At 44.8% G+C, this 15,034-nt stretch overlaps 1 protein-coding gene across 1 annotated transcript in view; it reads left to right on the top strand.

Annotated features, from left to right (window-relative positions):
- Positions 1-15,034, top strand: part of PLD1 (phospholipase D1) — a 113,039-nt gene that overhangs the window by 70,310 nt on the left and 27,695 nt on the right. The window contains exons 11-18 of the mRNA XM_053390553.1: positions 203-286; positions 3,274-3,355; positions 7,215-7,325; positions 8,178-8,384; positions 9,778-9,997; positions 10,673-10,801; positions 13,380-13,498; positions 14,329-14,442. Of these exons, the coding sequence (XP_053246528.1) occupies positions 203-286; positions 3,274-3,355; positions 7,215-7,325; positions 8,178-8,384; positions 9,778-9,997; positions 10,673-10,801; positions 13,380-13,498; positions 14,329-14,442 (1,066 nt within the window). The remainder of the gene's footprint in view (positions 1-202; positions 287-3,273; positions 3,356-7,214; positions 7,326-8,177; positions 8,385-9,777; positions 9,998-10,672; positions 10,802-13,379; positions 13,499-14,328; positions 14,443-15,034) is intronic.

Below are 15,034 nucleotides of genomic sequence, written 5' to 3'. Positions count from 1 at the left end.
GGAGCGGCGAATGAAGTCGCTTCTCTTCCCGCCGCCACCGAATGACTCTTCTTTTCATATCTGTTTGTACCCCTCTGTCTTTGTCCCAAACTACATGAAAGGTTAACAGTATGAGGCCTGTTGGGCATACCTCTGCTATTCCCCTTCCTCCTCTCTTTCCCTCTCAGTTGGACAGAAATCAAACTACTGTCGTTGCTTTTAGGTATGTAAATGCAAAAGGGTACTTTGAAGACGTCGCCAATGCCATGGAAGCTGCCAAAGAAGAGATTTTCATCACAGATTGGTGGTTAGTATTTAATTTGCACGGTTTGATTTTCTATCTCCATCTGTCTTGTGTGAACACACACATTTGCTTCCTAAAGCGTTCCCTTTGCCAAAACCAGAGGTTTTGGATTGGAACTCCTATCCACCCCCAGTCAGCAGGTCCCAAGGCCAAAGTGTTCAATGCCCACACGGCCCTCATGCCACCAGCGATGGAACCAGGTTTGTGGGGTTCAGGAAAATCCAGCTAGATTTCATGTTACATCACAAACCATGCTGACTAGGGGCTGATGGGAATTGTAGTTCAAAACACCTGGAGGACACTGGGTTGACTGCCTTCCATTAAAATGGTCTAAGGCAGTACTGTTAAGGGCCCTTTCAGCATGGAGGCTGAACAGCAGGATCAGATGTTTTGGAAACAGAAACAACCTTCACAGAGACAGGGTGTTTTATGTTGCTTTGCTGTAAAGGTCTTTTCAGGACACTTGGCCAGGAAACCAAAGTGGAACCAGCCAAAAATGAAAATGAGAGAGAGAGAAAGAGAGAGAGAGAAGTAACTTTTCAACCAGTGCTTAGTTTTCCATGTTTGCGTTTTCACCTTCTTGTGAAAAATCGAGGTTTATAAGCTGCCTTCTCTTAACACTTAGCAACCAAATTGAAAGATGTGAGGCACAAAGACTGGTGCTCAAATTACAGGGGAGCGGATACTTGCCCGTTTATCTTTTCTACCAGTTCTCTAAGCTACTGTTTCCAGAATCTTCCAGCTCCCCACTTCCCCCTTATCATTCAAGCACTGGTGCAGACTGGATTTTCCATTTGACAGGAATGGAAATATCATTATCCACCCAGAGTAAGGACTAAGATAGACATGACAGTGACAGCCACTATTATTATTATTATTCACACACATTTGTTCCGTTCCCATATAAAGGGCAATATTTACATCTAAATATCCAACATAGAAGTGAGGCAAGCGGAACTAGGACTGAGTGAAAACGTCACCCACCCACACCCAAAAAATTTGACGGCTCATTTACAGTTGGCAAAATTGGAGAGGGAGGGAGGGTGTGGATTATTTGCAAGTTTTTGTAGTGCTTTCCTGGTAACATTTGTGGCAGTGAAAGGGCAGAAGTTAAGGAGACCTAACAGTAGGTTGACCGGCAGAATCACCCCTTGACAGGTCATTAGTAAGGCCACATTTGCACCATACATTTAAGGCACTCTGATGTCCCGGCTTACCCTCAAGAATTCTGGGAGCTGTAGTTTGTTAAAGGTGCTGAGACTTGTTAGAAGAGACCACTTTCCTTTGCAGATCTCCAATTCCCATAGTTCCCCGAGAAGAGAGGTGGATTGTTAAACCACTCTGTGAGGGAAATAGGTAGGCTTGCCATATTTCAAAACGTAAAAACCAGGACACACCAAAAGTTGTTGAGCTTTTATTATTGCCTAAGATCCAGGACAAAGCTCTGCCTTTCGGAAATTCTAAGGTTGGTGGGGCAAGAGGGCACTGATTTCCATTCTGATCCGTATTTGCCATATTTAGCTCTGTTTCCATTCTTCATTCGTTTGACTTCTGACAAAAAACTGTATTATTCTTCTTGCTGTCAGCTGTTTGGCAGAACTTTACATAGTTAATTATGTAATTAATTACACAGTTAATTATGTAATTATTCTGTTACTCCATACCATTCATTTCGATGGGAAGGAAACATCATCAGTTACGTATTGTTTGGAGACTGAAAATTGTAACAGCAAAGGGCGATCATATCTGTCGAATTGATTTTCATTCCAGATGTGGGATGAAAAAGTGAATATTGGCAACTTAAGCTTCTGTTTCCATCAGAATTCTCCAATGCTCCATTCAGCCTAATGAACCAGCCTCTAGTGATTTTCAGCTGGGCACTTTTCCAGAAAAAACCCACCAGTACCATCAATTTAGCTCCCACTGCAAACCACCAGCCCCCTTGCATAATGTAGCCTTGATATGAGAGGCAATTTTGTGTGTGGGAAATGCTAGGACCTAAAAAATGGCCACCCTAAGTCTACCCCAAAATCTGCTTTCATCATCTGAAATCGCCCCATTTCGTCCTGACCCCTGATTTCATGCCCCAAATTTGTGACCGAAAAGCTCCAACACTTCAGGGACTTATCTCATCTTCATGGCTCACTTTCAGCAATGGATTCAGGCTGGAAAAAAGATTCCTTGGAAAGGTGGAGCATGGGGCAGTAGATTCAATTCACCCAGCACCACCTGTGTGTACCTTTTGATTTTGGAAAAAAACCCCACACCTCCCAGTCCTTTGCAAATGATAAATATGGCAGCCCTCAACATATTGAATTTGCCCTAAGTGCTGCCACTCTAAGCTCACGTACTGGGAAGTACGTCTTGTGGCACCCGCTGGAAAGTAAACACCATTACGTTTTGCGCTGCATGAATGGATTTGGGTCTAATTTACAAAACAGCTGCAGTAATTTCAGAATAATTCATGTTGGCTAAGATAGCATGGTGTCCTGCATGTGCTCTGGATTTAACAGGAGCTTCTGCTGCTTCTCCTCCTCAGAACTTGAGTGACAAATTCCTCCGTGAGCTCACTCCACAAACAATAGATTTGTTGACTCAAATCACAGATGTCGGCCGTCACATATACTGCAGCATTGTTGAAAACAATGGATAAAAAGCACATTCAGAAAATAAATCATTCCAAGGGGCTTTTTATTTATTATTAATGCATCAGGGCGGATACGCTGTTTTTACAGATGTAGGTAGGAGTGGCCTTCGATGCCTGAGATTTGTGTTTTCAGAACCTACCCCATTCTTCTGAAGGTAACATGCTGAACTGTTTTTAATTCTGAGTTTTTAATTATTGTATCCTGCCCTGGGACATGCTTTTGAGGGCAGGTAATAGATCTACTACTAGTACTACTACTAATAAAAACTATTTCCAATAGATATGCTTATATTTGAAAATATATTTGAAGTTGGTGCAACCAACTTTTCTTCCTTTCTTTCAGGCTGAGCCCAGAAATATTCATGAAACGGCCAGTGGTGGAAGGCAACCGTTGGAGATTAGACTGCATTTTGAGGCGGAAAGCTGTAGGTTTGCTGTGCTCTCCAAGTCGTTACACAGCTCTGAAAACTAAGCCCAGAGGCACTGAGTTCCGCCTGACTTCGGGTGGGGGCTCGTCGTGTGTGCGTGACATCACACGTGTGACACACGCTTGTGACATCATGTGTGTCTGGAGGAGACCGCTAGGCCTGACAAGGCCAAACACCACTATTAAGCCTCCCCCCACATACTTTAGGGGGCTAAGGTTTTCCTCATCCCCACAGAGTTAGCGCCTATGGCTAGGCCAGTGTTATCCCCATGTTGCAGACAGGAAACTGAGGCTGAAAGAGAGTGGTTCACTAATAATAATAATAATAATAATAATAATAATAATAATAATAATAATTTATACCCCGCCCATCTGGCTGGGTTTCCCCAGCCACTCTGGGCGGCTTGTAAACACTTGGTGAAACTGAAGTGTTATAGGAATTCTAAGGCCTCAAATATAGAATGAATGTTGACAATTGCACAAGGCAAACACACATACATAAGTACGCAAGCCATAAAATAGTAGAGGAGAGCAATACAAAAGACATCTTGGCTCTCCTAAAGGCTCTAAATATTTCCTCTGCTTCCTTAATCCCCCTTGGCTGAGAACATGTAGGCAGAAAGCAATCAGGGGAAGTTCCTGAAGGGATTCCTCTCTTATATCTATGAACTTCCTGTGTGTTAATGGTCATTGTTTGCCCAGATGCTCTGCATTGAGGGATGTCTGACCGGCATCCTGATGGTCTTACCAAACCCTGTTCCCCCTCCGAAACAGCCATAGCTTGAGGACGGGGGAAGGAGTAACAAGAGGTAGAGATTAGGAGCCTTCCTTGGATGCAAACCAGGGTTCCAGAGCCTTTGTAGAGTTTATAGGTGTTCCATCCGAACTCTTAGGAAGCCCGGCTGATTTTTGTTGTAAGCTGAAGCAGGCTTGCCCGTCATTAATCCTGTGTTCCTGACTGATCTTGGCTGTACTCTTCTCTGCGTACTCACTTTGGCCAACTGCGAATGATATAAACGTTGATAACGGTAGATAGCATAAATTGGCTTTTCGAGAAGTTGCCATCGCAATGCAGCCAGATTTATAATACGTGCCTGCTTTCAGAATGGATTCTCATTACACGGATAATGGTTGCCATCAATCTCCTCCAGGGGAGATAGAGATCTAATTAGGAGAGAATTTCGCTTGGCTGTCTCCATACTCCATACTCTATTCTTATGTGGGCCGGAGCGTGATATTGAGCTTGAGGTGAAAGATTATTTTAATGGGATCTTTCTGTCATCATCATAAAAGGCCTCGGTCAGGAGAACCTTAAGTGCCTTCTCAAGCTTTTACGGGTCAGAAAGGATTACTCCCTTGGTGGCAAATGGGCTCCTTCCCTGAATATTGCCTTGCACTCTGGGACTGAGATGGAAATCAAACTATCCATAACATTCAGACTCACGAAAAAGTAGCGAGTAGATGCAGAGAGAACACAAGATTCTTTATCACACTAGAGTTGAGAACAGTTTTCTTGGACACGGCAGGTGGGGGCGAGTTTGTTCTGATTTCAGAACTTGGGATTTCAAGGCCACTCCTGTGATTAGTATTTTTTAGGGGAGGTGTGAGGAACCTTTGACTCTCCAGATGTTCTTAAACCTCAATTCCCATCACCTCTGATCATTAGCCAGGCTTTTTGGGAGTTGTAGTTTATCAACACCTAGAGAACCAAAGGTTCCTCACTCTTGCTTTGGGGACTAACGAGATTTTAAACACTGAGCAGTATTGTTAGAGTGAGGTTTTGGTTATTAAAGTATTCTTTATTTAGCTATATAATTATTTATAGCCAGTCTAAAGTGGCTATAAAACACAATGCAAGAAAAACTTACAATAGCAGCACCGTTAACAAACATTTAAAAGCATAGACCAGCTAAAATAAATGTCCTTTGCAATATAGAACCGCAGTATAGACTGTCTTGCCAGACTGGTGCATGCTCTAGTTATCTCCCGCTTGGACTACTGCAATGCACTCTACTTTGAAGGTGACTTGGAAACTGCAATTAATCCAGAATGCGGCAGCTAGACTGGTGACTGGGAGTGGCTGCCGAGACCATATAACACCGGTCCTGAAATATCTTCATTGGCTCCCAGTACGTTTCCGAGCACAATTCAAAGTGTTGGTGCTGACCTTTAAAGCCCTAAACAGCCTCGGTCCTGTATACCTGAAGGAGTATCTCCACCTCCATCATACAGCCCGGACACTGGGGTCCAGCGCCGAGGGCCTTCTGGCGGTTCCCTCACTGCGAGAAGTGAGGTTACAGGGAACCAGGCAGAGGGCCTTCTCGGTAGTGGCACTTGCCCTGTGGAACGCCCTCCCATCAGATGTCAAGGCAGTAAACAACTACTTTACTTTTAAAAGACAACTGAAGGCAGCCCTGTTTAGGGAAGTTTTTAATGTCTGGTGCTGTATTGTTTTTAATATTCAGTTGGAAGCTGCCCAGAGTGGCTGGGGAAACCCAGCCAGATGGGTGGGGTATATTATTATTATTATTATTATTATTATTATTATTATTATTTTGTAGAAAGAGACCCAGTTTGCATGCAGCTCTAAGACAAACTATTTGGGCTTAGCTCAAACAAGCAAATGTGCAGGCTTCTGGTACAAAGATTGTGGCCATAGTGTTCCTCCTCTGTTCCTGCTTTCTCTTGGGCTAAGCCATGGTTTGGCTCACCATTACCTCCAGACCTAGGCTCATAGTTTGTCTCTCCCAGGAGAACCATGACCGGCAACCAAGTTTCTTGATTTACTGCTCGTGGTTCCTCTGGAGGTGGCAATGATGTGGGTGCAGTCTTCACTCTGCCAACCTGAGGGAGAAAGGTTGTTTTCTCTGAGGGAGAAAGGTTGTTTTCTGCTGCTTCACAGAAGCGGACACGGAGCAATGGATCCAAACTACAAGAAAGAAGATTCCACCTAAACATTAGGAAGAACTTCTTGACAGTAAGAGCTGTTCGACAGTGGAATTTGCTGCCAAGGAGTGTGGTGGAGTCTCCTTCTTTGGAGGTCTTTAAGCAGAGGCTTGACAACCATATGTCAGGAGTGCCCTGATGGTGTTTCCTGCTTGGCAGGGGGTTGGACTCGATGGCCCTTGTGGTCTCTTCCAACTCTATGATTCTATGATTCTAACCTGAATGTTTGCTTGTCCATGGTTAAAATCAGGAGGAAGGATCAAGAAGCAACCCGTAAGTCAATATCAGAAGACAGGACCAAGGAACAAGCCAAAAGTCAGGACCAAAGAACAACTAAGGATATAGGAACACTCCAGAGCTCAGGAAGACCGTGTTGTTCAAGTGAAGCTCAACCAAAACAGAAAGTCCTTTTATACTCCTGCCAGTCCTGCAAGATCCAGTGGCTAGTCTGGATGGGCAGAGTCAGTCCAGGGCCTCGGAATAGTTCACTGAGAAGCTGCTAGATACAACTCAGTAGCTTGCCACAGCAGCTCATGAGAGGAGTTCACATAAACTTCCCTGGGAAGCAAATTCCACAGAAGCATGCCACTACCAAAAAGGCCCTGCTCCTAGTTAATCACCGTAAGGTGGGTCTGGAGAATGATGACTTAAGTCTATGGGCAGATTTATCTGGGGAAGTGCCGTTCATGACTAGCAGAAGCAAAATAAGGAAAAGATATACAATTATTATTTTTTTGTACCTTGTTTGCTGTACACAGGCAACAGACTTCCGTTTTCCTCCACAGTGGGAGACCTGGAATTTGGTCTTGCAAACAAAAGAGAGAGTGTTATAAAATGACCACGAACCATCTTGTTTCTGACTGGTGGTCAGATCTGCATAGAGTCATAACTCCTGTTTTGTTTCTTGACAGCAACAAGGGGTGAAAATCTTTGTGATGCTCTATAAAGAGGTGGAGCTTGCTCTTGGCATCAACAGTGAGTACAGCAAGCGTACCTTAATGCACCTGCACTCCAACATCAAGGTATTCACGCCCTTTATGATGTGCATGCTTATTAATTCCTTTTATAAAATTCATATTAAAAAAGAAATACCGTATTTTTCTGTGTATAAGATGATATTTTTTTCCTTAGAAATAATAGGCAAAATTATTTCAGGTCGTCTTATACACGGATAGCAGAGGGGGCACGGGTGATTAATGGCAGCAGCCAGCAGGAGATTGGCAGCGGCGATTGGGCGTGTGATTGGTTGCTGCTGCAAGGCCTGCTGACGATTGGCTGTGGCAATTGGGCCATCAATTTACGGTAGCAGCGAGGCATGCGTGCAATTGGCTGTGGTTGCGTCGAGGTGGCAGGTGGGCTTTTGGCAGCCAGCGTGCAGCTGGTTGGTGGCCACGACGAAGCGTGCGATTTGCAGCGGTGAGCAGGCTGTAGAGTGATTAACGGCTATTTGGACTATTTTGTTGCGGTCCAAAAAAGGGGGGGGTCGACTTATACATGGGGGCGTGTTATGCACGGAAAAATATGGTACTATACCATCCTGAGGTTGTATCTTCAGGATCAGCTTAGGAAGAAGCAGCCCTTTGGAGAGGATGCCACGGTTTTTTAATAAATATAATAGGTGTGACATTTTCAAAGCAGCTTCCCCTCAATTACGGAATGGAGTATGCTGGAGAGGACAGAGGTGACTGTCTGGTACACCGAACAGAACCTCCAATGCTATAACATTATGTTGCTGTTCCCACTTGTAAATTGTAACCGTGAAATGTAGTCTTCTCAGGGATTTAGAAATTGTCTTTGAAAACCATTGGCAGCTTTTAATGCAACATAACCTGAGCTTAAAGTTGGGTTTTTCTCTCTCTCTCTTTTCCACGCAGGTAATGAGGCACCCAGATCATGTGTCTTCAACCGTTTATTTATGGGCCCATCATGAGAAACTGGTGGTCATTGACCAGTCCATAGCCTTTGTCGGAGGCATCGACTTGGCTTATGGCAGGTGGGATGACAATGAGCACCGACTGACTGACGTCGGCAGCGCAAAACGAATGACAGCAACCAAGTCTGCATCTGTGGTCAACCTCTCAGTGAGTCCAGATCCCACAATCACAGCTGTTGGTCTGGGGGATGCATAGATCTCCAGAGCTGTATCTGAGATTGCTTCTCTGTTCTTACTTGGGGTAGATGAATCTGTCGGTTTTGGTTCTCTCCATTTCTCATTTTTAAAATCTTAAATTCAGCTCGTCACATTTCTGCAGCAATCTGCAATTTGATTTTTTTTAAAAAAAAAAAAAACCCTAAGCATTTTAGTGTGGATTTTTCCTAATAAACACATTTTTTGTATGCAGCTATGAAAAATATACGCGGGTGGCGCTGTGGTCTAAACCACGGAGCCTAGGGCTTGCCGATCAGAAGGACGGTGGTTCAAATCCCCACAACGGGGTGAGCTCCTGTTGTTCAGTTCCTGCTCCTGCCCACCTAGCAGTTCGAAAGCACATCAAAGTGCAAGTAGATAAATAGGTACCGCTCTGGCGGGAAGGTAAACGGCGTTTCCGTGCACTGCTCTGGTTTGCCAGAAGCAGCTTAGTCATGCTGGCCACATGACCCAGAAGCTGTACGCCGGCTCCCATAGCCAATAAAGCGAGATGAGCGCCACAACCCCAGAGTCGTCGGCGACTGGACCTAATGGTCAGGGGTCCCTTTACCTTTACCTATGAAAAATATACACATTTTTTGCTGTATGTACATTTGTAGCCCTGGTCCCGGCCCTCATTTAGGCTGACCCACAATTGGGGGGTGGGGGCTAGGAGCATCTCCTTCTTCCCTTTTCCACTTGAGATTCCTGCCTTGCAGGGGGTTTGACTAGTGATCCTCGGGGTCTCATCCAACTCTACAATTCTGTGGGTCATGGGAGAGAATTTGGCTTTGCAGTTGCTTGGAGAATGTTGTTGATAGAGCCATTCATGGATGCATGCAACCAGCCCATCAACCTTTCCAATAGCCTCTTGCGTGCAAGTATATGAACTCTTCTAGCTTTCTGCAGGAGTGAGTGTTCAGTCATTTTATTGGCCCATCTGCCTTCAAAACGGCCTTAGATGGTGTTGGATTGAAATTGAGAGGTTTCTAGCTGTAATGATATATAAGAACATAGATGAGGGGGAAAAAGGGGGTTTGAAAAATGAGGTAATGTTACAAGCTGTAATGCTTTAATTGCTGAACAAATAACACTAATTGGGATACAAGAAGGAGAAGTATGAGGAGGTCTGAGGAATTTGTTATTTAAAAGTACGGTTTATGAATGTTATGCTTTTGTTTAATGTTTCTGTTTGTTTTGTTTTTGTTTGTTTGTTTAAAAAATTGGAAAATTTAGTAAATATTCTTTAAAAAAAAAAACGGCCTTTGAAGACTGTACCATGTTCTCCCCACCACCACCACAACTGTTTAGACGAGCCCTTAACCTGTCTTCTTTCCTGCCTCAAGCCTTCAGCTGAAGCCACTGATGAACAGGCAGCCACCGTCCCTGCACCAGAGCCCCCAACGAAGCTGCAGTTGCAGGAGAACAACGACGAATCTCTGGACCCTTTGAGGATGAAAGGAATAGGGAAACCCAAGAGATTTGCCAGGTTCAGCATCTACAAGCAGCTCCACCGGCACGGCCTACACCACGCAGACAGCGTGAGCAGTATAGACAGCGATTCCAGTGAGTGGGTCCTCACTGTTTTGACGGGCAGTGGGTATAAGGCAAGAAGGACTTCAGATTTTGGCGTCACGTGAATGTTCAGTCAAGAAGGGCTGTGGTGTTTATCTCCTCCTGGATGTCAAAGCAGGGTACCATCTAGGAAAAAAAGTTACCTGTTCCAAGAACAAAAATGCTTGGCGTTTATATTACATTTATGTCTTCTGCCCCTGAAGTAGATTAGGCTGAGAGACAGTGAGCTTTATGGGGATTAAAACCAGGATCTCCTAACTTCTAACCACTCCCCTGTGCTGGATCTCAAGGGTATGTGAAGTGCTGACATACGTTATATTGGCAATCCTTTCCGCAGTTGTGTGTAAGCGCTATTATAGCCATAACACAGATAGAGCAATTGAGGCTTTGAACCCATTTGCTTTCTTCGGGGCTTGTTTGTTTATAAAAGGATTGAAATTGCTGTGGACAGTGCCAAAATTAGAAATGGCAAAAGACATTCTAGGTGTAAAAGGAAAGAATTAGGAAAGAAAGCAAAGGAGAATAGAAGGGTGAGTTCCTGGCTGCTGTGCAATTTGAACGAGGGACTAGCTTTGGCATCCATGCTGGGTGTTGCCAGTGGGGTAAATTTGATGTGCGGTTTGTTGAGTTCTCCAATAAATCTGTGTGTTTTCCTGTTTGGGGCAGATAAAGGCTCTATCCGGAGCATGAAGACTGGCGTTGGAGAGCTTCTGGGTGAAACCAGGTTCTGGCATGGGAAGGATTATTGCAACTTTGTCTTTAAAGATTGGATTCAGCTTGATAAACCCTTTGCTGGTAAGCACTATTGCAATTGGGAACCAGTATCATTTCTGCACCCATTTTGTCTTTGGTCAGGGGAAACTCCCCAAACTGGTGTTCCTTGGTGTGTTGGGTTCAGTTCACACAGCACATTGGGGCTGCTGCTGCTTTTTCTTTCTTTGATTATCCCTTGTAGCTGAGTAAGGTTGTCTACCATGAACATGGTCTTCACAGTGAGTCCGTAAGTGACTGTGGAGGCCAATTCTGGATCCACACGTCCTGCCACAGTGGGGATATAGGTTTCCGGGTTGATCATAGTGAGGGTTTGCCAAGCGTGCCTTTCTCTTAGTACGTTTCTCCCTTGCGTCCTGAGTTCAAGCATCTTCAAAGCCCATGACACCTTTGGTAAAGGCTGTTCTCCAATTGGAGCGCTCGCAGGCCAGTGTTTCCCAATTGTTGGTGTTTATACTACAGTGGTACCTTGCAAGACGAATGCCTCGCAAGACGAAAAACTCGCAAGACGAAAGAGTTTTCCATTTTTTGAGTCGTTCCGCAAGACGAATTTCCCTATGGGCTTGCTTCGCAAGACGAAAACGTCTTGCGAGTTCTTGCGAGTTTGTTTCCTTTTTCTTAAAGCCGCTAAGTCGTTAATAGCCGCTAAGCCGTTAATAGCCGTGCTTCGCAAGACGAAGAAACTCGCAGAACGAATTAATTTCGTCTTGCGAGGCACCACTGTACATTTTTTTAAAAAAGATTTGCCTTGAGAGAGTCTTTAAACCTGTTTTGTTGACCACCAGCATTATGCTTTCCATTTTTAAGTTCGGAATAGAGTAGTTATTGGGGCAGCAACTCCCACGCTATTGAGCACAGATCTTTGAAGGTTGTCGACATAGTTTTTAAGAGAGTTGAATGTGGGTTAAGATGCCTTAGCCAGTTTTTCCAGGATCCCAGCATTTATCACAACTTTTTTCAGCCTTCCCCCAGCTCCACACAATTGGACATTTGAGATGTAACATGCATCCTTCCTTCCTTGGAGATTTTTAAGCAGAGGTTGCATGGCCATCTGTCATGAAGGATCTAGTTGAGATTGCAGGGGGTTGGACTAGATGGCCCTTGGGGTCCCTTCCATCTCTAGAGGCTATGATTTTGTGAGCCATGATTTCCTGCTACATGAATGTGTCATGACGAGCCTTAGGGTCATGTCCTCCGACACCTCTTCTTTTGTGCACCAGCGGATATTGAAAGTTTTTGCCTGTGATTTTAAACAAACCACAGTTCCCAATGGCGTTCAAATATGTGGAACTGTGGTTTGTTTGAATTCTAGTTAGTGAGAACAAATCAGACCAGGTTATGGTTTTAGTGCTGGCCCAAGACGTTTTGCCTAAATAGTGTCCCACCCCATGGCTAGGCTCAGCGCTTCAAAAAGTCCTGCTGCATCATTGAGACACCAGTTCCTGCCTTCATCTATTCTCCTGCTCATACCACAACCTGATCCACTTAACGTGCTGCATTGCAGGATTAGCCCTACAGGGCTTAAGGTCATCTTTGTTAATCAACCAGAGCATAAGCAAACCAGTTCGCCAAGATTGAGCGTCATAGGAAAGTATGGTTAGTTTTAAACTGGAAGTAGAATCTTGCAATCTCTTTAATGGTTTGAAAGAGGAGGAGGGAAGTGCTTTGACTAATTCGTTTCCTGCTGCATCTTAACCAGCACTTGATTTTATGGAACATCTCCATTATGAGCCAGTGTAATAATACCTGATGAATCATACCAGCACCTTCTTTGCCACATTACCCAAGCAAATACCTATGGGAAGCATATCTAGGGCCCCTTTTAAAGCACTATTATACCACTTAAAGTGGACATGGGTTCCCCCAAAGAATTCTGGGAGCTGTAGTTTGTTAAGGACATTGAGAGTTGTTAGGAGACCCCTATCCTCCTCACAGAGCTACAAGTCTCAGGACTCAGCTGCAAATAAAACATTTAAAGTGTGTTGTAAAGTGCATTATACAAACATGGCACTAGAAGGCGATGGTGAGCTATGGCAAATTAAATATATTTTTCAAAACTTTTTTTTAAAGCATTTTCACAACTTTTTTTTATATGTGTATGGATTCTACCTCGGAGTGGTTTAACTATCAGTCCCTGTTCCCAGGAATCTCTGGAGAGGGTACCTTCATGAAGGGAATTGTGGCCTCATTACAACACTCAGTACCCATAGCTAACTACAGTTCCCAGAATTCCTTGGGGTAGGCGATGCCCGTTTAAAGTGGCATGATACAGTGGTACCTCGGGTTACATACGCTTCAGGTTACATACGCTTCAGGTTACAGACTCCACTAACCCAGAAATAGTACCTTGGGTTAAGAACTTTGCTTCAGGATGAGAACAGAAATTGTGCTCTGGCAGCGCGGCAGCAGCAGGAGGCCCCATTATCTAAAGTGGTGCTTCAGGTTAAGAACAGTTTCAGGTTAAGAACAGAACTCCATAACGAATTAAGTACTTAACCTGAGGTACCACTGTACTGCTTTAAATGCATAGTGCAAATTGGACCAAAATTCCAGGTGATAATTCTCAGGTAGATCATGTACACTTCCTTTTCCACCCACATAGACTTCATTGATCGCTACACCATGCCCAGGATGCCATGGCATGACATTGCCTCGGTGGTGCACGGAAAAGCTGCCCGGGATGTGGCTCGGCATTTCATTCAGCGCTGGAACTTCACAAAGGTGAGTTTCCGTTGATGGAAGACCTGAGTCTGCATAACTACCTCCTTGTAGTTTCTTAGTTTATACGCTGAGTTCTATGCAGAGCCGCATTCTGAGGCTTGACCAACAAAGGCAGCAGAATGAGGAGGAAACGAAACAAGAGAGTTCTAAGGTGTGAGAATGGGACGCAGGTGGCGCTGTGGTGTAAACCACTGAGCCTAGGGCTTGCCGATCAGAAGGTCGGTGGTTCGAATCCCCGCGACGGGGTGAGCTCCTGTTGCTCGGTCCCTGCTCCTGCCAACCTAGCAGTTCAAAAGCACATCAAAGTGCAAGTAGATAAATAGGTACTGCTCCGGCGGGAAGGTAAATGCGCTTCCGTGCGCTGCTCTGGTTCGCCAGAAGCGGCTTAGTCATGCTGCATGACCCGGAAGCTGTACGCCGGCTCCCTCGGCCAATAAAGCGAGATGAGCGCCGCAACCCCAGAGTCATTTGCAACTGGACTTGACTGTCAGGGGTCCTTTACCTTTACCTTTAAGGTGTGAGAATAGACTGCACCACTTCAGTAGACTGGGAAGCTGGGCAAGAAACTTTCTCTCTGATGTTCAGGTGGGGTGGGGTTGCTCACAGGGATATGAACCTGCATAAGGAAGCATTCATAAATACTATGAGGTTTTTAATGGTTGATGTTTTCTTGTGCTTTTAATATTTTGTTGGGAGCTGTCCAGAGTGGGCAGGGGCAACCCTGTCAGGGAGGGAGGGAATATGCGTAGGATTGTAACTTGATGTTAAAACTGAACATATGCAAGTCTGACAGTGTATTTTATGCTTCTTTTGTGGTTGTTCTTTCCAAGATCATGAAGCCCAAATACAGATCCCTTTCCTACCCTTTTCTGTTGCCGAAATCTCAGCAGACTGCTGACGAATTGAAGTACCAGGTCCCCGATGCAGTGTGTGCCAGCGTGCAGGTAAGGCTGCCATTTGTTGTAGGCAATTTACAACTTACACACACACACTCACACACATACAGGCGTAAGGTGAGCTTTTAGACTTCTCATGAGAAGCCTCGTAAAAAACCATTTAAACTGAAACTGCCATAAACTACTAGAACAAATGCCATTTCTTTTTAATAGACTGCACTAGATATTTGACATCTCAGGAGACACCATAAAAGAGATGTTTCCTCTCCAGTCCTCCTTTCTAGCACTCACAGTTCTTGATTAAAAGCATAGGTAAAGGTAAAGTGACCCCTGAACATTAGGTCCAGTCATGACTGACTCTGGGGTTGCGGCACTCATCTCGCTTTATTGGCTGAGGGAGCCGGCGTACAGCTTCCGGGTCATGTGGCCAGCATGACTAAGCTGCTTCTGGCGAACCAGAGCAGCGCACGGAAACGCCGTTTACCTTCCCACTGGAGTGGTACCTATTTATCTACTTGCACTCTGACGTGCTTTAGAACTGCTAGGTTGGCAGGAGCTGGGACCGAGCAACGGGAGCTCACCCTGTCGCGGGGATTCGAACTGCCGACCTTCTAATTGGCAAGTCCTAGACTCTGTGGTT

This window comes from Podarcis raffonei, chromosome 5, assembly GCF_027172205.1.
Source record: "Podarcis raffonei isolate rPodRaf1 chromosome 5, rPodRaf1.pri, whole genome shotgun sequence".
Lineage (NCBI taxonomy): Eukaryota > Metazoa > Chordata > Lepidosauria > Squamata > Lacertidae > Podarcis > Podarcis raffonei.
The sequence above is the reverse complement of the archived record's forward strand: the minus strand, read 5'-3'. Positions and strand labels throughout refer to the sequence as shown.